The 23,023-nt window shown below is 56.1% G+C and overlaps 1 protein-coding gene across 1 annotated transcript in view; it reads right to left on the bottom strand.

Annotated features, from left to right (window-relative positions):
- The window catches only part of IGSF21 (immunoglobin superfamily member 21), a 233,973-nt gene that overhangs the window by 63,317 nt on the left and 147,633 nt on the right, over window positions 1-23,023 (bottom strand). The window contains exon 3 of the mRNA XM_045063847.1: window positions 14,077-14,198. Within this exon, the coding sequence (XP_044919782.1) occupies window positions 14,077-14,198 (122 nt within the window). The remainder of the gene's footprint in view (window positions 1-14,076; window positions 14,199-23,023) is intronic.

Below are 23,023 nucleotides of genomic sequence, written 5' to 3'. Positions count from 1 at the left end.
AGCTAAGCCTCCAAGTCCCGCCCAACATCACCATGAATAGCATCCGGTAGATGCATCTGGTAGCTGCCCATCTGCCTGCACCACGGCCAAGGGTGATGGGGGTCCCATGTTTCCATACTCCAAGCCTGCTGGAGCATTTACCGAGCACTGGCTGAGAGCCCAGGGTCCTGTCTCTCACCTCTCACCTCTCACCTTGACCTTGGGCAAGGCACTTCACGAACTCTCTGAGCTCCATCCTTTCACGTCCCAATGAGGGTAGTAACAGCAACCCCACACTGAGGATTTGCAAGTCTATGGGTGGGAAGTGCTTGCAGTGTTAAGAGCTTGAAAAACACTGACCTTAGCTTTACTGTTAGTCCTCCGATCTTAGGGCTCTGGTTGTATCCTCACTCTCAAGGGGGAAGCAAAGGTCCAGGGAAGTTAAATTAAAGTGCTCGAAAGCCCCTGGCAGGGTTGGCGAGTGGGGAGAGAGTTATGACTGGCTTTAGTCCCATGGTCCCCACAAAATACTCAACATGCCCAGGAACATTAACTTAGCACAGGAAGAGAAAACGAACGACAGAACCAAACAAATGCCCTGTCACGGAAGGAAATATGTAATCAATTAACTGAACCTCCCCGAGCCTCTCCAAATAATAATTAGGAGTGTCAGCCCAGCTCACAAGGAAATTGCCATTGCAAGGGCTTGCCGCTCCCCCTGAGAATCCAAACACGAGAAGGAAGAACCCATAGGGTGCCGAGGCGGGTTCCAGACATGTCTCAGGACTCCAGGCCTCTGTCTTTTTGGCCCCAGCCCCGGCTATGCACAAAATCCTGTCACCTGGGGCTCGGGGACCCTGGGGACCAGGTCTACCCCCTGTTCACGTAGATAGTACAGCAAAGAAGAGACAGTCAGAGATAGAGCTGGGAGCGATGCCTATCGCCGAGTGCTCCCTCCCATTCTTGCACTGGAAAAAGGACACCGAGGCTCAAGAGAAGCTGAGTCACCAGCCAAGTCACACTGCAGCTTCCCTGCAGACTCAGGACCAGGTCCCTGGGAACCTTGTCTCAATGCCAGGCTGTGGTCTAATAACCTAACCTTCTGACCAGGAGCTCACATATCTGTATAAGAAGTATTTACTGGCCGCTGACTACCTCTGGAGCTACCTGGTACCAACTGGACACTGAAGGAACAGAGGAGAGATAGAGGGACCAAGCCCTCACTCTCAGGGTTGCATCAGGGAAGGGGCAAAAGGGAACACACATATTCAGATATATAAATGAGAGGATCACATTGGGCAGTAGTCAATGCCATGAGAAAGCAAGCAGCAAACAAATACGAACAAAGGGATAAGGGACAGGGGTTGGGGGGACCTATTCAGATGGGTGATCAGGGAGGCATCTTTGCAGAGGGGGCGTCTGATCTGAGACCTGGCATGGGAAGAAGAGAAGCATGAGCAAATGTCCTGAGGCAGGAACAAGCTTGGCCACAAGGCTGAGGGCCCAGAGGATGGCCAGGGAGCCAGAGGGGTGGGTGACGAGGCTGGCCCAGTGGTTGGGATCATCTGCAATCTGGGAGCCCTGAAGCTACAAGAAGACGGGGTTCTCTCCCAAGTGAGCTGGGAAGCCTTTGTAAGGCTTCAAGTAGCAGGTGCCATGATTTGAAAACTCCCTGCTGGGTGTGGAAGGCACCTGGGCAGTGAAGGACCCAGATGCACAGAGAAAGAACTCAAGCTGTTGGGAGCTGGAAAGAAGCAGCTAGCCCTTGATGGGACACCAGGAAGCCTGGGACCCTGGTGCCTCCTTGGCTCCTGGACTGTGTGACCTGAAGCAAATCACCCAACTTCTCTGATTGCCTCTTTGCTTTTTCTCAAACGAGAAAGACCTCCCTTTCCCGCAGCCTTCCATGGTGCTCCTTCATCGTCTTGGTCGTAGTTGGTGTTACCTGCAAGTGGAGATGACAGGTGCCTATTTTGCACAAAAGGCTTGGTGGCCCCCATCGTCTTCTCATTTATGTCTCTCCATGGCAAGTGTCAGGTGACTCCTCTTCCCTGACTGAGGCTTAGTCCTGCAACCACCCAGTGATCCTGCTGGGCACTGTTCCTCCGTTCACTCATTCCCTCCCTCCCCCAGTCCCTCATGCATTCATGCATTCATTCATTCATTCATTCATTCATTCACACATTCCATCCTCCATTCATTTAGCCACCCGCCGTCACTGCACGCCGGCGCATGCTCAGCAGTGAGCTCGTCTCCTTGCCTGACTTTTCCTTAGGACCCTTAGGCTCACCCGACCTCCCATTCACCACCAATCCCACCCAGTCCTCGCCTCCTGAAACAAAATTACCTTCCGAGGCAAAGATTCTCCCAGAACCTGGGAACTTTATTAGGCTGCAATAATATATTAAAGAGGAGGTCTGAATCACCCGGAGCAAATTCTAATGTGAAGAAATACCACGACGACAAATACTTTGTTCTGAACCGTTTACTAAATTAAGTCCTTCCTGGACATTTTTAGCCTTCAATTTTTTTAATACTGGCAATAAAGTAGTTGCGTAATTAGTAATAAAGCTGACAGCCCAGTTACTGATTTTTTACTTAGAAGAAAAAGATGTGAGTGTGCGTGTGTGTGTGTGTGTGTGTATAATTTCAAACAGCTCTGGTTTTCTGACTGCAGATACATAAATGATTTGCCATCTCAGCAACTCTGTCCCACGGGCCGGGGTTGGAGAAGCCGCACTGAGCTCTGTGGAGTAGAAATGCTTCTCCAGGAGTCAGAAGATGGGCTTCGGTTTCACAGCTGACTTGCTGTGCGACGTTAGGGAAGTCACCCACAGTCTCTGGGCCTTGGTTTTCTCACCTGAAGAAAGGGGCAGTTGGCCTGGGTGGATGTCAGAAGGCTAATGGCAGATCTGGCCTGAGTCCGGGAGGGGACAGTGACGTTAAATGGCGTCTATGTGTTGGTGGCTTCTACACCTGTGTCTGTTGACCGAAACCTGTCCCTCGCCCCGCGTGTCCATCGACCCACTTGCCGTCTTTGCTCAGGTGTCTCACGGACACGTCTCTCCTGGCCCAGACAGAACTTGGGAATTCTGCAGCGGTCCCCAGCCCTGGCTGATCCTTGCCCATCTCCCCGCCTCAGGAAGCAGGACCCCCCGCCCCCACCACCGCCACCAAAGTGCTTTGACCACGGCCCTGGAGGCCACTGGCAACTCCTCTCTCTCTGATGGCCTCCACCTGCAGCCCATCGGTGAGTCCTGCCAGCTCTGCCTCCAGACCCTCCTCGCATCCCAGCCCCTCCGGCCTGGCCAGCATACCCCAACACCCCGTCACCTAGTGACGGGTGCTTTCTGCCTCCGCCCCTATGTCCTCCCCGGTAGCTGAGGCCGATCTCACAACCCCGAAACAGAAACAGGATCAACCTCAATGACTCCTCATCACTTCGAGAATACAGTTCAAACTCTGATGACCCGCAGGGTTCTATGGCAGTGGTTCTCAAACTCACCTGCCTGTGGGAATCACCTTGGGGGGCTTTGCAAAACGGATGCCTGTGACCCCACCCTCTCACCCATGAGGTTCTGATGTAACCGTCAGGGCTCTGTCTGGGCATCGGGAGTGTACAAAGCTCCCCTGGGCGTTCGTAATGGGTCGTGTGGACCATAACACTGGCGTCACCTGGGAGATGATGGGAAACACAGGATCACGGGGTTCCCCACCCCCACCACTGAATTTGAACAAGCAATGCCTGTGTACAGTCAAGTTCAAGAGGCCTGCTCCTACCTCACACCCCCCCACACACACACATTCTTTGCAGGATTCATCACTTCCCACCCCCTTGCTTTCCTCCCCTGCCAGAATGCTCACTCCCTGGCCTCCACCGGGCTGCTTCCTCTGTACTCCAGACCCCAGAGAGGCCCTTCCCTCGGCCTCTCCCTGTGTTGCAGACATAGCCCAGGGACCCTACCTCCTTTATTCACCTCTGTTTCCTGATGTCCACAGCTCAAAGGAAACACTTTAAATGGCAGACGAATCAGTACCGTCAGCCCTAGCTTAGGTGGCTGAAAGGCAGCTCAGTGCCTGGGACATGGCCTCACAGCTACCTCCCCTCTGCATCCCAGGTCTGACTCGAGTTTGCAGTTCCCTATGGTTGATGGTGGGTGAAGACACTGTCTCCCGGAGGCCCTTGGTAATAGGCAACTTGTTCCCCAGAGGAGGAGAGGGTTACCCCAGGGCCCCCCATTCCATCAGCAAGGGGCTCAGCTCCATTCACTGGGGAAACCCCAAAGGGAGGAAATTTCTGTGTCAGGAAGAAGCTCTCCCAGCTCTTGGGCTATTCCCCTCTCTGGGCTGAACTTAATACCCACAAATAGGGTCTGAGATCTGCACTCTATAGGTTTGTCATTAGGGTTTAAGCAAATGATGGATGGGAGAGAGTTTTGCTGACCGATAGAAGTAGTAATTCCGCATTTAGATAACTTGTCAGATCATTAATTTAACTAATCTCTACTGACATTCTGTGCTGGGTATTGATGCCCTAGAGATGCAAAAAGGAAGCTTCCCCATGCTTAAGGGACAAGACCCATCCTTGTGATTGGCGAGGGTGGGGGAGGAGGGGGCGAGGCGTACTGGCAGGGGACCCCCGGATGCAATACCCCAGTGCATCACCAGAGGGCAGCAGACAGCTTTGCAAGCCTTCCCTCCCCAGGGGGAAGACCTTTGAGAGAAGGACACATTCTGGGAGCCCCAGTGGCCTTCTCATGGGGGCTTGGGAACAGAGAATGGGGACAGCGGCGGTGGCGGGAGGACGCAGCTCTGTGGGAGCTGCCAACTCAAAAGAGCAACTCAACTCTGTCCCCTGCATCAAAGCTGTCCACTACCCCAAGACCCAACCATGGAGAAGTGCTCCTGACCCCTAACCCCTCCCAGTGTGGCCAGTGTGGAATAGGGACCCTCCTGAAGCTCTGGGCCTTGCAATCCGGGATCCCTGCTGCCGGGGAGATTCTGGGGCCACTGTGGGACTCCATCCCAAGAGATGTAAGGTATGTGCAGGAGGAGGGGAGACAAGGTATCGTGTGTGTGCGAGCGCGTGTGCGCGTGTTTGCCTGTATATGTGTACGCGTGTGTGTGTTTGCATGCACAGAGTAACAGGACAAAACACCCACACAGGAAGTGCAAGACCGGAAGGGGAAAGGAAGAAGGTCGTGCTAAGAGGGAAGCCACAGAAGCAAAAGGAAAGACTGAAGTCAGGGAACAAGAGGAGAACAACATCAACATCCTCGGGTGGGAAGTGAGGGCCCCGGGGAGGCGGGAGCTCAGCACCAGTCTGTGGCGAGTGGGCCCTGCTGGTTTGGGCCACTTGGGGCCCGAGTGTGAGCAGTGGCGGCATCTGTGTGAGTGGACAAGGGCCACTGGCACGGGAAGAGCAGAAGTGTGATGCACGGAGTGACTGCGGGGGGAGGTGGCTGGGGAGGGGGCAGGTAGGGGTGAGGAGCAGGGGGCACATCCCACTCAGGGCTGTGGAAGCACATTAGCCGGTCAAGGGGACTGATGCCGCTAGCTAAGAAGCTGGGGTAGCTCCTGGAGTCCCACTTCTAGAGCTGGGACTGGACTGGGCCCTGCTCAGTCCCCCTGGCCAGGGCATCCAGGGGCCGGGAACGGCTGGGCAGTAGCTAGTTTTAACATGGAGACTGACTCTGGCAGCTTCCTACCCAAAGGCACCAAGCGCCTTGGGCTACAGATCCACTGTGTGTGTGTGTGCACAAGCAAGCACGTGCACACATCTGTCATGTGTGTGTTGGGATGGACACACAAGGTCATATGTCCTTAGTAAGTTACCCGAGTCTCTAGTGCCTTCCCCTGGGCATGGAACAAACCTCTTCCAGAGGCCCAGAGATGCAGTCTGGCTGGGTGTGTGAACCCAGGGTTCCCCACGGGCATGCTGTGTGACCTCGGACCGGTGACCGCACCTCTCTGTTCTTCTGTGTCATCATCTATACAACAGGATTCCATGAATCTGAGATGGGTGCTCCATGGGACGGTTGTGAGGGTGAAACCAGATGATGGGTCGGAAACAGTTCCGCGGACTGTCTGAAATGGTTAAGCCCACATTCGGATGACCCGCCAATCGATTCATTCCACAAGCCCTTACTGAGGCCCTGGGCTTCCGTGCTGGGCCCTGGGCCAGGCACTGAGGACTGAGAGGTGAAATAGGTAGGGTCCCTGTCCTGAGAGAGAGGCCCAGCACGGGACGCGGGCGGGTCCAGTAACTTCTCCTTCTCTGACTGGTGCTCTGGGCTATCCCGCAGGTGCAGCCGCCTGGTGTTGGGCCCAGTGGGACTCTGGCTCAGAGAGCCACTCTGCCTTTGGGGAAAATGCCAGAGGGCTGGAGGAAGAGCCCTTTGCACCTGGGCCCCTTTGTTCCCTAGTCAAGGCTTCATTTTCTGAGAAGCTCAGCATAGGCCCCCGTGCACACCAGCTGTTCTCTGTCCCCCAAAAAATGTGCCAGCCGGGCATGGGGAGGGGGGTGAGCCAGGCTCAGGAACTGGTTGGTGCCTGTGAGGTCACTCTGGACTGGGAGATCACTAGCTGGTCAACTAATTTGTCATCTTCAACCCAAATGAGTGTGGCCTCCGGGGCCTTAGGAAAATCGCCTGCAGGCCTCCAGCGGCCAGCAGCAACTAGAATCATCTGAATTCTTTGGCCCCAGTCAGCACATCGGAGCAGGCAGAAGGCGCTGCGTGATTGGATCAACTTTAACTGCAGGACTTTTTTAAAAGACTGATGCCCCAGGCCCCCTCCAGTCTCCTTGAATCAAAATTCATCTTGGTGGACCCAGTACTTGATCTTTTTTAAGCCACTGCCAAGGTGATCTTAATGCAGGAGGTCCGGGGACTGACCTAGGGGGTAAGCCCCCCCCCCCCATCCCACACCTGCCAAGGACAATTTGTTGCAACTCGGGGGCTGGACCTTCCCCTAGTGGCCGGAAGGAGAACTGCAGCCTCGCTCCTAAAATCATCCCTGGTTTTGAGACCAGGACCCACTCCCACTTGGGGGGTTCAATTCACATGAGACTAAGAGGCATAATCTGTTCTGAATAATCTGCAGCAAAAGGCTCAAGGTTGTCCTTATAATGTCACCCTGGCTCTTTCGCATACCCAGAGGCTTACTGGGTTCGAGAGAGGAGGAGGTTCTCCAGCGGGTCAAGAACTGGGCATCACCTGGCACATGCCTGAACACACGAATGGACATGTCTGTGCAAACAGCACGTGCTGTGCATATTTCGGAGGAAAAGGAGGCACAGCTCCTGATAACGTGCAGAAAGACAAGGGAGCTATGTAATTCAGATCCAAGGGCACTTATTGGGAAGCAAGCCTCTTTGGACCAAAGAGCGAATGCATCTACTTAAAAACCAGCACAAGGGTGGCTGGGTGGCTCCGTTGGTGAAGTGCCTGACTCTTGATTTCAACTCAGCTCATGATCTCAGGGTCCTGGGATCGAGCCCCACATCAGGCTCCCCACTCAGCAGGGAGTCTGCTTAAGATTCTCTCCCTCTGCCCCTCCCCCTGCTCTCTCTCTAAAATACATAAATAGGGGCACCTGGGTGGCTCAGTGGGTTAAGCCTCTGCCTTCGACTCAGGTCATGATCTCAGGGTCCTGGGATCGAGCCCCGTATCCGGCTCTCTGCTCAGCAGGGAGCCTGCTTCCTCCTCTCTCTCTGCTTGCCTCTCTGCCTACTTGTGATCTCTGTCAAATGAATAAAAGGAATCTTTATAAAAAAATAAATAACATAAAACAAAACACATAAATAGATCTTAAAAATAAATAAAAACCAGCACAGTGTTCCCTCAAACAGATTCTAGGGAACTTGTACTTCGCAGGTTCTGTCTGTCTGCCTGCTTGGAGGGGTCCTGCCACTCCTTCCAGAGCCTCCTTCCCTCCACACCTCTGCCCACGCAGTGCCCTCCGCCTAGAGTGTCTGCCCCCTGCGCCTCCTTGTCTGAAACCTCCTTATGCTTCTAGGGCCACTTCAGACGCCACCTTCTCTGTGATTTCCCGGCTCTCTCCAGCTCTGATCTGTCACTGCATTATATCGGAGTCTTTCCTAGGACAGCTATCACTTTATTACTCGAATTGTTAGCTATTTATCTCCATGTTTTATCTCCGCTTTCTCTCCCTTCGTTCCGCAAATATTTATTGTTCCTCTCTAAACGCGGAGTAGGGTCTGGGGTTACTGAAATGAAAGAGCTAGAGCGGAGCCTGGGAGGAGCTTCTGGGCACGCAGGGGTGGGGGAAGGAAGACAGGCTTTAAGGTCGGATGAGGAAGAGGCTGGGGCTGCACCCAGACCACCTCTGGGTGCTGTGCCTGCTCTCCAGCTCCCACCCCAGCTCTGGGCCTTGGAGGCAGCAATGGTCAAAACGGCCATTAAGGGAATAGTGAGTGGGTGTGTCTCGGAGCAATAAAGGAAGCTGCGTTTCTGTTTGCTCCCTCTTTCCTCCAGGCTCTTCCTTCATTCACTTGATCCCCCCCCCCCAATCTCCCTTCCCTGATAAATATGAATTAAGGAGGCGTCACTGTGTTCTCTTGTGCTTTGAGAAGGCCCCAGGCTCCTCCCCACTCACCCAGCTGTTCTCTACCTCCAGCCGGGGCTTCTGGGGACAGCGCACATGTTCCCAGGGCATGGCAACCAGATCCCGGAGGGAAAGCTGGCTCTCCGGCACCCCTTTGCCTCCTGGCCCCTGCCGGCGCCACACTGTGGCCACTCCCTCTCCCAGCTTACTCAGGCTTGGAAACTAAGTCCCAAGGCCAAGGAAGAGACCTGTGTCTCCTTCCCCAGACTCATCTGGGGAGAGCTCTGTCTTCCGCTCCTGGCGCCTCCAACCCACCCTGCACAGGGCAATCAGAGGGAGCTTTGCAAGGTATATCACATCAGACCATAACCTTCAGCAGCTTCCAGGACACAGAACAAAATGCCAGCTTGCTCCCAAAACTCTGGCCACACTGGCCCTCTAATAGCCCCTAGACCATGCCAAGCTTTCTCACCTCAGGACCTTTGCACTTGCTGTGCCCTCTACCTGCAATGCCCTCCCTACCCCAACCCTGCCAGTGACTTCTTTTCATCCTGCTGAGATGTCACCTCCTCTAAGAGAACTTGCAGCCGCCCCCCACCCGCCCGCTGCACACTCTGTTATTCCTGTCATTCTCTGTCACGTTACCTTGTTCCTTCACACACTTATCACCAACTGTCAATATTCTTCCTTATTCTTTTAAACATATTTTTATAGTCTGCCTCTCCTCACCCCTTACACTGCAAACCTCACAAGAGCAGGTCTGATTATGTCTTGCTCTCCATTTTATCCCCAGCACTGTCCCTGACATGTAGCAATTGCTCAATTCCTTTGTGATGAATGAAGGATGAAAACGTTGGAGAAGGCGCGCGGGGTGCGGGGGAAGGGAGGCAAGCCGCTCCCTCCTACGTTTCCCCAGCTGCGGGGAGAGCCAGCCGCTGGGAGAACACCACAGCTTCCGCCGCTAACTCATCCGCCCCGCAAGCATCTACATATTTTCTTCAATGTTGTGTGGGTGGGGTGGGGCTGGGGGACAGTGATGAAGACATCAGACCCATTCCCATGTCCATGGGCTTCGAGTCTAGTGGGATCTGCAGACTTTGAACACCTAGTGTCAGGGCATGGAGGGGATGGAGGGGAAGTACCCTGGGGTATCTGATCTGGTCTGGGCAGTCATGACTGGCTTCCTGGAAGAGGGGGCGTGCAAGCGGAACCTGAATGGATGAGTGGGGCCTCGTTCAGCAAAGGGAAATGGGCAAGGTGTGGGAGGGGCAGGAGCACCCTCAACTCTTTGAGTGTAGACTTCCCTCGCTGCCAAATTAGGGCCTGGGAAGCCTGCTGGCTTCAGCTTGGTGTTCCTCGGGATATCCACAACATAAGGAATGGGATAAGGGGCTGACTGCAGAAGACTTTGGGATGTGGGATGTGCTACATTCTGCAAAGATTCATAAGTTTTGCCCACAAATTCTTCCCCCTCTGTGGGGGATCTCTCCATCTGCTCAACCCGTTCTTGGCCTGGTGGAACAGGTGCATGAGGGCTGCGGCAGAGACATGGGCGGGCAGGTGTGGAGGACGGCGCGCAGGAAGTCAGCAGGTGGAACTGTCACCCCTATCCTGCCTCCCCACTCAGGGAGGCCCCAGAGCAGCAGAGTTTGTGACAAGGATTCAGGAGCCAGTGGCTAATTTGCAAAGGCGCCCCAGGGAGCTGGGAAGGGAGTGAAGAGTAGTGGGGAGGGGAGGAGGCAACATGGGTGCATCACGGAGGTGATCCTGGGGGAGCCGCTCAGCCTCACTCCTGCTGGGGAGCCCCAGGGCACAGTGGCCATCCATCTGAGTAGTCCCACCCAGGGGGCAGAGCGGCCGGCAGATCCACCCAACATCTCCCATCGGCCAAGGCTGCTCTACAGATGCCCATCCTCAGCCACATAGCCCTTGTCCTTACAATGATGGCCCTTTCCAGCCCATGTCCTTACCGTGGTTGCCTAACCATGCGGCCAGCAGCCCAGCATAGTGGTCCTTCCCTGGCACTGTGCCCTGCTTGCCCCTCATCATACAGCTGCCATCCGAATTCACACCTTTGTGGAATGTGTACTGCAAATTTTACTTATGTCTTGCTTTCTTTGTTTACTGTCTCCCCCTCCCCAACCCGACGAAAGTTTAATGCCAGGTCTTTGGTGTTCCCCACTGGATCCCCCAAGACAGCTTCCACCATGTCAGGCTTCTAGTAAGTGCTCAGTTAAATATCCTCTGAAGGAAGAAATGACTGTCAGCTCCAAACTGGGAGTTCTGGATTCTGAGGTTCATTCTATAGACATTGGTTAGATGGGACCTCTGGGGCACTGGGAGAGGCAGTGACCCGCTCAAGGTCATGAACTGGGGTGCCACACCTGCACCTCCCAGGAGGTAGCAGTCCCATCACCGCCCCCTACCCCCCGCCATGCCCATCCCTCCGGGAACCTCACCAGCAGGAGGACACGCTTTGGGAGTCCCTGGGTTCCTTTCAGCTGCCTGAGAATTGCTCTCTGCCAGTTCTTAGTGATCTCAGCTTCCTTCTCCCCCTACTTTCCCCAGCTGAGGAGGAAGCGGCTCAGACAGCTGTGGAGCTGGGACTCTCTCTAGTTGAGATGCATTAATTTGTAAATATCTTCATTTATATGTAAATGCGGAGTTCCGCGCCCCGCCGCCAGCCCTAATGGGGCCCAGCAGCCTGGAGACGCAGCCTCCTTTTGCTAGCCAGCTCTCCCTGATCCGATTAAACTCGTTCCTTCCCTTCCGCTGTGGCCTCTTTGAGGCTCCTTTGCTCTGGCTCGCGCTGCTCCGGGAACCCACCCCCGGAGCGGAGGCTGGGAAGGGAAAGGGCACCGGCCACAAGTCAGCACGGCTGTGTGACCCTTGGGCGGACCCCCTCCCTGTCTGGACCTCAGTGTCCTCAGTTTTAAGATGAGCAGGGCAGCATGGTGTAGACCCAGAGCAAGGTGGCCTGGGGTCTGATGCAGTCGGTGTCATGCCAGCCGGGGGCGAGTCCAACTTTGACTTTGCCCAACTTTAACCCTGGCTGTAAACCGGGGCTAGAGAAAATAGTAACTTCTGCGCATGCATTTACAGGGTCTTTTCATGACGATGAGAAGAGCCAGAAGACACATAAGGGGCTTTTACGCGATCTGGAAAAAGGTGAGGGTGTTTTATGGTGGAAGAAGGAGCGGGTTTTCTGGGCAAGAACAGCAAACATGCATTGCTCAGCGACCGTGGCAGCACTTAAATGTGAATTAACCTGGGGACCCTCACAAGGCTGCCGGGAGCTGCTCACTACTGTCATTCCCTTCTAGAGATCGGGGCAACTCGGGCACAGAGTTACCAAGCCTCGGTGACACTAACGCATGGAGATGGAGGGGCCAGCATTGGAACGAAGGGTCCCGGGACAGAAATCTCATTTAAATCCCACAATGATGGGGCGCCTGGGTGGCTCAGTGGATTAAGCCGCTGCCTTCAGCTCAGGTCCTGATCTCAGTGTCCTGGGATCAAGCCCCGCATCGGGCTCTCTGCTCAGCAGGGAACCTGCTTCCCTTCCTCTCTCTCTCTGCCTACTTGTAATCTCTCTCTCTCTCTCTGTCAAATAAATAAATAAAATCTTTAAAAAATAAAATAAAATAAAATAAATCCTACAATGATGGTGAGAAACCCATCCGATGAAGTCTGCTTTGCAGGGCAAGAAACGGACACCAAGAGAGGTCCTCATCCAAGGTCACTCAGTAGGAAGTGGCTGAGCTCCTTCTGAACCAGATCTTCTGGGACGGTCCCAGGGTTGGGCTCTGGGGGCTCCACTGAGCAGAAGAGGCTGGGAAGGGCTGGTCTGGGGCTCTAGGGCTTCCTTCCTGGCTAAGGACTCCAAAGGAGGGCAGGCGATGATGGCATAGGCTGGGGGGCAGTTGCTTCTCAGAGACCAGGGTAACCCTGTGGGAGTGGGGTGGAGGCAGGGGGTGGGTTCTGGGAAGCAGTGGGGGATGTTGGGGGGAGGATCTGAGCGCTCACCTCCCCAGAACCATCTGTGGCTCCCAGGACGGTTATCTGCTTCCCAAAATGAGGTTTTCATCTCGACTGTAACTGGCTGGTCTTAGGTGTGCTTTAATATTTTAAGGTGCCCCAAATCCTTTTTGGAAGCAGGTACAGGGGAAATCATGGACACGAACAGAGGCATCTTTGCGGCCATTTGCTTGCTTCTCCCCCGTCCCCTGGCGCCCACATGCTCACCAGATTCCCCCAACAAGGGCTGGTTCTCAGCTCCTGGCACGAAGCCCAGAGAGGAGGGGAACAAAGAAAGGTCCTCCAGGGGAGCACCACCTTCCCTCTCACAAAGTGCGCAGGGATCACCTGCCAGTTTTCTTACGCCGGGCTGGGCGAGCCCTGTGCAAACCTCCCATCCAGTTTTCTAATTTTATCCAGGGAGGCCTGAGGTCCTAAGGGCTGAGGAGCATACCCAGGATCAGTGTGCAAATTTCACTGTGAACCTACTACATGCCCGGCCTGCAGACTGCTGCTTTTTGCCTGGGCACCAGGCAAAGCATTCAGCTGTGTCACGTGGAAAAACGCACACATGTGTGTATGTGTGCAAGACTGTGCACATTCAGTGTCCGTGTGAAGGTACCTGTCATGGATGTAGTGAGGCTTCCCACTCCCCATCTCTCCCCCTCTCACTAGAGGGCTGGCAGCCACCTGGCTTCGGGGGACAGTCGCTCTGCTAGGGTGAGAGACCATCTAAACAAGATATCTCACGGGAGGGTGTGCTTGAGCTGGGGCTGAAGACCGACGAGGGGCTCAGCAGGTCTCCAGAAGGAGAGCCGCACTCTGGCACATGAGCGCCAAGGGCAAAAACAGGATTGGGGCCTTTTAGAGAGGACACGAGGAGGGCGCGGGGCTGCGACACCCACACACCGAGAACACAGCAGGGCACGGAATGGGATCTGCGGCTACCTTAGAGTCTTCTAGAAAAGGGGTGGGGTAAACATGTCAAGTGTCTCCATCCCTAAGGACTCTTTCCTTCTGTCCTGCTGCCTCATCTGACCCGGATCCAGCTGTTTAGGGTCTGGCTGGGCGGGGACCGGCGGAGACCGGAGAGCGTGTTGCCCGCGCTGCTGAGCCAGGCAGAACGGGCTAATGTCCCAGCTCTGTCCCTGCGGCTGCAGGACGTGGGGCACGCTGCTCACCTCTCTGGACCTCACTGTCCCTGCTTGGAAACTGGGTTTGGGCAACTCACATCGCAGGACTGGGGAGGAGCCGGCTTTGTGGGGCTGGGGTTGGGGCATGCAGTGTGGAGGGTCTGCTGCCTTGGGCAGAGCTGCGACTCCACCCCTCCCTGCTCCTCCTTCCAGGGGAGGCCCCTCGAGGCACTGGGTTCCCCTCTGCAGCACAGCCCCCCGCCCTGCCTTCCAAGCCCGTCCGTGGTTGGGGGGAATGACCGTGAGAACCCCCAAGAGCATCACAGGGCATACGACGGGAAAGGGCTGGAGAAGTGGTCCCCCACGCCCGGCCCCTCACCTCACAGTGGACTGGTACACCAGGTCCTCTCTCTTGCGGTAGTTCTCCATGTGCGAGTAGTTGGTGGAGAACATGGCATCAAAGGTAAAGATCTTCTGCTTGATGGTGCCGCCGTCCGTCACCTGCAACAGAGCACAGAGGTAGCTGCGGGGAGCGCTCAGCCAGCCCCGCCCCTTTGCTCCAGACAACACGCACGGGGGTTGGGGAACACTGGGAGAATCAGAGGCCAGTGCGACCCGCACCCCGACCCACACCCCAGTGCCCTGGGGAGGCCTCTAGGGGACATGTCACTGCCTCCACTAGAGCCCTCCCAGGTTATCCCAACTCTACTGATGTGTAAACTGAGGCTCTAGAGGGAAGTGACTTCCTGAGGACCTATGCCAGGAAGGAGCAGAGCTGGCTCTTCTCCCAGGCAATACTTTCTGAGAAATTCTGTCAGGGATAGGCCCAGAATGCAGCTCCCATCTGGGGATAGGGTCGTCCTCCTTCCTGGAGGAAGTGAGGTCTAAGTTGCCTTCTGAAGGAACAGCAGGAGGCAACCTGGCAAAAGGTGGGAGTGCGGGAGGCAGGGGAGAGGAGACAGCAGAGCAAAGGTCCTGTGGTAGGAAAGAGCAGGTGCGCTCCAGGCAAGAAGATTGTGTTCAGAGCGCCTGGGGCAGAAAGGCAATGGTGAGAAACCAAGAGCTGCCAGGTCCTGGAGGGCCGGGGAGGCTGGGGGGCACAACTGCCCCTGAAGGCAATGTGGTGGAGGTCACCTTGGACATGATTTAGGGTGAGGACTGTCTGGAGGCAGGGGGCCCTTGAGGAAACTAGGGAACACTCATGCCAGCGACCTGGGGATAGAGCCCCCTGGGCCACACAGGGGCTCACCGTCCTCAAACGCTGTCCTGGGGACAAGACAGCAGGGAGGGCGGGAGGTCCCCCCCCCGCCCCTTAGGAGCACTGAGGCCCAGAGGAGTCTGGGGGGAGGGGAACCCCAGGAGGTGACGGAAGACAAAGGCTACTCAGGCGCCCAGCTCTTCGAGGCTGATTTAAAGTCGGACCCAAGTGTCCGGCACTCCCCGCTCACGGCCGCCCGCTGCCTCCCCACGCCCCGCGTTGCCTGCAGCTAATGAAAGTGTTACTCCACAAAGCAGCAAGGTATGTGTTGTCACTGTTTCAATTATTTATCTGTTTACTCGGCTGCAGTTTTCCCTACAGTTTTCCGCCTGCCTCAGCAACTCTATTATAGACCCGGAGCTTGCCACCTCTCGCGGCTCAGCTGGGCTCCACGCTAACAGCCTGCAACCCAGGAGGCTCATGCCTGGGCCTGGAGAAGTGGAATTAACTCCCTGCGGCTCTGGTGGTGGAGGCAGGGGGGCTGGCTGGGAGGGCGGTGGCCTGGGGGGGCTTTCTCCAAGGCGTTGGGTGCAGCTACGGTGGGGGCGGGGGATGCTGAAAAGATCTGCAGCCTTCCCTAGAGGACAGGCCCCGGGGGCAGCCGGGCTCCTTTGGGCACCTCTGGACCCAAGCTGACTTGAACCACATCTGTCTGGCCTATGTAGCCTTTTTTTGGTGGCTGGTTTAGGGGACACAGGTTTGATGCAATCCGGCGAGCATTTATTGAGCGCCAACTGTGTGCCAGGCACCGGCCCACATCAGTATGTGTCACCTTTCCCCAACCCCCTGCACCCCAGTCTGCAAGCTCATAAGGAGTGAAGAGGTCCCTAACTGTCCCTGGGGGCCCCAGGGAACCCCGGAGACAGGGTTAGCATGGTGATAAGCTCCAGGACCCTGTGTGGGAAGATGAGCAATGGGACTGACTCCCTACAGCATGGTTTCTCCTTACACCTCCCTACGCTCATGCCCCTCTGACACCTCTGGGCTTCTCTTCAGCTCGTCCTCTTGACTCATGTCCCCTGTGGGGCTGTGTGCTCTCAGCTCGCCTCCTCTGCACCACGAGTCCGGCTGCCCAGAGAGGGGACGCCAAGACTAGGGTACGAGGGAGGAAGAGGAGCGAGTACCTTTAAACCAGAGCCTTCAGCAGGGGGAAAGGGGGATGATTTTGCCCACACCCCGTCTCTGTGACATCTTTGGTGTCACGGCCTTGCAGGACGGCAGTTTGGTGCAGGCACCTGGGGGCCGAGAGCAGGGATGCCGACACCATCCCAAAAGGTGCAAGATGACCCCAAAGAATGATCTGGCCCCAGACGAGAAAGGTGCCATCGCTTTGTGCGGCCCCCCCTGTGCCCCTGGGAAGTGAGTGCAATGAACCGCATCTTGCCCATTTCGCAGAGGAAGAAGCCGTGGCTTAGAGAGGGTAGGATATTCAGCCGAAGGCACGCGTGGGGCTTCCTGGTGAGGCTCTGGCTCCCGGGGTGGGGCTGCCCTCCACCCGCGCAAGCCCTGCCAGGCAGGCGGGACCGCCAGGAGCTGAAGACAGAGCAGCTGCTCTCGGTGCCCCCACCCCCAGGCAAGCGGGTCCTTAGCAGGAGGACACGGGGAGGCCTGTGGAGTCTTGAGGAACGTTCTCCCCAAGTCGTAAAAGTGGAAGGCGTCCTGCCCGTGTGACTTGAAGCCTTGCCTCCTTCAGGAACTGCTTTTTTATCTCCTCCTAAAATGCGGCAGCCCTTATCATCCCAATCTCAAATTTCACTCCATTTTTTTTTATTATACAAAGGAGAAAAAAATCTGTCAGTAAAACTGTCTCCTCAAATTTATTCGCCGGGACCGAGGATTTTATTACTAGGAAAATACAGCTGCACCCCACACGTCCACCCATACCCGCACACCCCAGATAAAGCACCGAGGAATGATCTGAGTCGTAAATCACTGTTTCCGGCTGAGGGACAGGGGAGTTTCAAGGACGCACCTAGTTTTCCTTTGGTTTTATTTACATCTTTTTTCCTGGGGCCGAGTCTGGGGCCTCCCAGTCAGCTTAGGAGTAAATCACTCCTTCCTGTTCCCCAGGACCAGGACGGGCACTTCGGTCGCCCAGCTGTGAGAGCCCAGCAGCTGGCTCTCTGCCCTCCCTTCCTCCCTGGGCCTTAGGGAGGGTTCTGGAAAGAAGGGGATGGCCTTGGAATGCACACTCAGGTCCCAGGTCTGAGGGCGAGGGGCTATTTGCAACGAAGTTATTCTCTAGTTCTTGGTGTGGCAGCCCCTGGGTTGAGGGAGGAGGAATGTCACAGGCTGTGGGGCAGCAGACATGATGAGCCACACCTTCTCTTGAATTCTGGAAACTCTGCCCCAGACCTAAGACCTGCAGGTCCTCCGGGGAGAAGAGGAGCCAAATTGCGGACGATTTGGCTTGTGGGGATTTGGCTGGTGGGGATGCCCGGGCCGTAGGTCACTGGGAGACCAGAGCCAGGGAAAGCCTGGCTTTCTGTAGCCGCAGATATTTGCCAAGTACTATCTGACACCACGGAGGAGACAAAGATTCTTGTGGGGGGAGGGGTGATCACAGAAGGCCTCCAGGTGGAGGTGGGCCCCTTCTGAGTGTGCTTAGTCCCAGGCTGGTGCCCCACCTCTGGAAGACTCAGACGCAAGCCTCCAGCTGATTTTCTCCACCCCCAGGAGAGTTCTCGACTCTGTTACTAGGTAATTTGGTGCACTTCCCTTCTCCAAGCCTCTCCTCTCTCCTCCGTAAAGTGGGATAACACGACCCACCTCTGAACCTCTCTCAAGGATTAAGTGAGATAAGGTTTGTAACAGCACCGATCTCGGTGGGGAAGCGCTCAGCAGGAACAACTATTTCTAGGCATATTAACAATTTTCTCGGCCACCCCTTCCTCTGGGTCCCTTGCCACCCTCTCTAGGGCTGGGGCTGGAGGGTAGAATAGTTCTTCCTGGAAAGCCAGAGGACGTAGAATGTCCATAAGTGGAAGAAGGGGGCCCGCCTGGCAAGGGAGGCCTGGAGGGCTGGTGGAGGGAGAGGGAGTCGAGAGCAGGGCCCAGGGCCTGGCTCCCAGTCAGTAGAGCCCAACAGGGAGGGGGCTGATGGATGCTTTGAGCCGGTACCTGGAAGCAGGCTGGTCCCAGGGGCTCCGAGATGCTCCCCTGGTGCCACAGTGACATGAGGTCACGTGACAAAAGATCACGGCACGCAGAGGATGGCAAGGCTGCCAGGAGCGGATGAGATGCTGTCCTGGAAAGCCAAGGCCCAAGAAAGTGTGGGTTCTCCTTCCCCAGAGGGAGAGGAGCCCGTGCATTCATTCACTCACACAACAGGTTTGTACTGAATCCATAAGTAGGTCCTTAAACGTGAGCTATTCCTCGAACATAACTTCTATGAAGGCAAGGGCTTCATCTGTCCTGCTCATTGCTCTGTCCCCACATCTGTGTCTTGCAGATAAAGCAACCGAGGCCAAAGCAGAGGCAAATGAACTGCCCAGGTCACGAGGGCAGGAAGTGGGGAGCCCTTCGCACAAATTAGTTGAAAAGAGCCCAGTGGGGGATCTATCCTGAGGTCGAGGAGATGGGCGTGCCCAACGTGGGGGCAACGGCAGAAGCCTGGGGCTCACACAGCCCTGCAGAGTCAGGTGCCCCCTCTGCCACTCCTGGGTTAAGCCGTGTGACCTTGGAGAGGTCTCTGTGCCTCGGCCTTGTCATCTGTAAAATGGGAGCCCTCGCAGCTCCCTGTAAGGGGCTCATGTGAGGACACAGCACACACGGTGACATGCACAGCGCCCCCGGAGGCTGGCTCGGCAGCCGGTGGCGGTGACAGGGGTGGACATCGGAACAGCCGGTGTTCCCGTGCTGCTTGTCACAGGCCATGTGCTGTCTGCAAACCAGAACTCAGGTAATTATAAGAAAGCACTCAATGCATATTAGCTGCTACTATTTGTTTTTACTTGGGTCCAAAGTGGAGCAGTTGGTCGGGGTGGGCAGACTCCAGCAAAGGTAGCAGCACACAGTACGTGTTGGAGAATGCAGGACTCTCCCCACCCCGACCCCCGTACCGACAGCATCTCAACCACGACGTCCTAGCCTGGAAGGCATGGAGGCAGTAGAGACCCGGCTTCTGCATCCCACAGGCTGGCCTCCGCACTGCTCCCCTCCCTGGGCCTCAGTTTCCCTAAGTGCTCGATGAGAAGCTATAGGGTGGGGGTGGGTCCTCAGAGGACCATTTCTACTTTGAATGCCCAAATGCTCTCCTTTGAGAACAGCAAGCAGACCACAGCTACTCCCACGCTGGCCTTGCTTACGGGGGCTCACAGACCCTGAGGCGGTGGACCCTGTCCCGAGGCCCCGGCTGCCCCCCACCCCCCAACACCAGCAAATCTGGCCTAAGCGAGGCTGGGTTGATTTTCCAGCGAAGGAATCCACGCGCGGCGAACGACACAGTCCAGCCGGTGGAACGTCCGGGCAGGCCGGGGTTTTTCATTTGAGACAAATGTCTCCAACTCCAACTCCACACCATTGTCCCTGGGTACCATCATCCAGAAGAGAGAGAGGAGGGAAAAAAAAAAAAAAAAAAGAAAGGGGGGAAAAAAATCACCTCCTCCACCCCCAGCCTCCTTCTCTTTGTGTTCCACAAAACCAATTACAGGTTGGAAATAGCTGTAATAAACTTGATATCCCACTTATGGGCCAATCCCGCCGCGGCCGGAAAGTGTAATAGTGGCAGGAGTGAAAACCGCTGGTGTATTTTGCCGGAGCTGTTTAAATTGGCTGCCTACATTATCCAGGCTCCTCTCCAGCCGGGAAGGAATTTGCTCTCCTGGAAATGGAGCAGCTGAGGTCTCTGTGGCTGGGCAGCGAGAGGGGGGCGGTGTAAAGAGGGCTTTAATGAACTGATTAGACATGGGACAGGGGACAGCGTCTGGGTTCTCGGAGTCGGACGGCTGGGGTTCGTATCCCAGCACGGGCAGCTCGCAGGCAGCACCCCTGCCGGCAGTCGGGCAAGAACCATATAGCCCTGCAGGGCTGTTGTTGGGAGAAAGGGAAGGGGGAGGGACATCTAATTGGACCATGCAAGTGGCCGCAGGGGCTGGAGTGCTGCCCCCAGCATGAGTCTCCGGTCTCGGCTCTGCGGGGGGCGCTGTCACTGCGCGGCCTGAGCCCATTTCCTCATCTGTAAAATGAGGAATGTTAACTGAACTTGTGCCCCGGAATTGATAGAAACACTCAAAGGAAGGAATGTATGTGAAAGCCTCTCACAGAACGTGAATTTACTGCTCTGTTCCTAGTACCGTGGGAGGTGATGAGCATTCTAGAAACTTCCACCACGAAACCATCATCTAGAAGCCCCCTCCCACCTCACTTAGCTCCCCATGCAAAGAGGGCAGCGGTTCAACTGGCATTCCTAATGAGCTGACTTAGATCAAGTTTGCCCCGGAGTAGCGCTCAGGCCAGGGAGCGTGTGAGGGCCCTTTTACTGACAGAGCCGCACCTCACTCGGGAGCACAGCTGTGAACACAACACGTGTGACAGTGATGAAACGACACCACCTCTTCGGGGGGTGGTTCTGACTCCTCCAGCAGAACCTTAGCTCGGGGGGCCTCAGACCACGTGGACCCCAACTCTCAGAGCACTGTTTAGCATGCAGGGGACTCTTGGTCACTATTTTTATAGAAATGAATAGTGTTTTTATAGGTGCAAAACCTGGGGCCTGGGAAGGGCTGCCACTCGTCCAGGCTGCCCAGCTGGTAAACGGAGCAGCGGAGATTCGAACCTGGGTCTGATTCCAAAGTCCAGATAGGAAGTGATCCAGAAGGCAGAGTCGGACGGAGTGTTGGGTAGGGGGCATGGAAGGGAAGGGGGTCTAGGCAGAGAGAAAGGTGAGCAGAGGCACAAAGCAAAGGGCCACCTGCTCAGGGAGGAGGGGCCAGGAGGCAGCCTCCCCGGGGTCTGCTGTGCAGGGCAGGGGCACAGGGGTCCTGGCTTCTTAGTTGCCATGGTGACCTAGGACCGCTCAGCCCTGTCCACCTGCTCTCCACCTCCCGTCTGCTCTTGCAGAGGGGAGGGCAGGCTCCCCTGGGGCATGGGGGAGGAGGATACCAGATTCCAAAGGACAGAAGGGAGGGACATCCCCAAGGCCAGTGCCACCTAAGTCTCTGGATGGCCAAATTCCAGTCCCACTCTGTCTCCCTTGTGAGTCCTGGCTTCCGGTGGGGCCGGGCTGGGGGTAATTGGCTTCCCCCGTGTGTGTGGCAGATCCGGTTTTGACAGAGACAGCTGGTGTCATAAATTGCTCTGTGTCTCATCTGGTTACTGTGTGATGGCAGACAGCAGCTCGGGGATGGGGGGTGGGGCGGGCAGGGGGCAGGGGCGTCGGGGAGCATGGCAGACAGGAGAGTGGCTGTTGGATTTGTGGGTCCCATACATGTGGGCAGGTGCATATGTGAGTGTGTGTGTGTGTGTGTGTGTGTACAACTATTGTGGGCAGAGCTGCAGGGTCCCCAGAGCTGCTGGAGGCCAGCTCACGAAGGTGAGCACCGGGGTGAATGAAATAGCCTGTGGTCTGGGGGCGTGGGTGTGTATGTGTGTCTGCAGGGGTGAGTATATGAATCTGTGTGTTTCTGGGCTGCATACAAGGAGGGGTGTGTGTATGTGCGTGCGTGTGCGTGCGTGTGTGTGTGTGTATAAAGCAAAGTAATGGTGAGAATGTTCGCTGTAGCTCTAAATGTCTGGGAAAGAACAGGAGGGCTTGTGTGTCGGTTTGTGGGTTCATGGTGTGTGTGCACTTGCGTGTGCGGGAACAATGCCTACCTCCTCCTACAGCATAAGTCCGGTTTAAACACCCTGTTCCCTGCCCTGCGCAGGGGGATGGAGGATGTCAGTGAGGGGGCATGTGTGCGGTGGGTATGTTTCTGAGATGTGCCAGGCCAGGAGACACCAACACACCAACCCAAGCTTGTGCAGTCTTCCAGCCCCACCTGCCAGGTGCGAAGCCACAGGTCAGAGCCCAACCACCTGAGCCCTCCCAGCCCCGCCAGACACAGGCTGCTCCCAAACCTCCCTCCCCATCTCCTGTGCATCTCCCCAAACCCACACTGCGGGGCTAACAGCCAAGAAGTAGGGCAGACAGGGAGGACCCGGGTACATGTTAGATGCTCAAAATTCTGAGCACAGCAAAATCACCCGGCCGGAGGGGAGGAGGGTTAGAAAATGTCGGTTTCTTTGAAAGCCCACCCGGGAGGTTCAAATTCTGTGAGTCTTGGGTGGCATCTGGATTTTGCATTTTTTAAAGAGCCCCATTGGGTCAGTTGGATGCAGGGGTTGGGGACCACAGGAGGAACCCTCTCCCTCACCCCGGGACCCTCCCGCAACGAGGGCCCCTTTGATGATTTCCCAGGTGGCTCTCAACTGCCAGACCCTTGGTGCCCTGGGAGCAGGAAGGGCCCTCAACTGGCCCAACTAGACTCCTTACTTTATAGAAGGCTAACCTGAGTCCAACGGGGAGAGAGACACGCCTAGGGTCCCACAGGAAGCAGGTGGCAGGGCCAGGGGAGCCAAATCCTTGGCTTTGAGGAGCCTCCTGCACTCACGCGTTTGATGCTTGGAATCCAGACCCCAGAGAGCAAGGGTCCCCACTGAGTGCTGTTTGGCTGGGGTACTGGGGATGTTCTTATCAGGGGGTCATAGCCTGCTCCCCACTGTCTCCTGGGAAAGAGCTGCAGCATGAGGTGGGCTCCGGGGTCACACGGATGGCCTCCTTCCCAGGACAGCTCATGCCCTCCCCTGCTGCGTTCCGGAGGATGGTGCAGGAACAGAGGACAGAAGAGCGACTTTGCCCCATTTCTCTCTCCCTGTAGGCCCTCCTCCCTCCCTGCCCTCAGCCTTCCGCTCCTCTTCTGTTCATTGGCCTGTTTGCTTATTCAGCACCTCCCGGGGGGTCAGGCCTGTGGACAGAGGGTAGCATTGGACATGGGCTCTGTCCTTAAGGGGCTCACAGAAAGGGCAGGGGCACCAGAGAGAGAACCAGCAGCTCCCGTGCTCGCCCACGGTGGCTGCCTGGTGAGCA

Source organism: Mustela putorius, unplaced genomic scaffold, assembly GCF_011764305.1.
Source record: "Mustela putorius furo isolate JIRA1106 unplaced genomic scaffold, ASM1176430v1.1 tig00003853_pilon_pilon_pilon, whole genome shotgun sequence".
NCBI classification, from domain to species: domain Eukaryota; kingdom Metazoa; phylum Chordata; class Mammalia; order Carnivora; family Mustelidae; genus Mustela; species Mustela putorius.
This window is presented reverse-complemented; position numbering and strand designations above follow the sequence as displayed.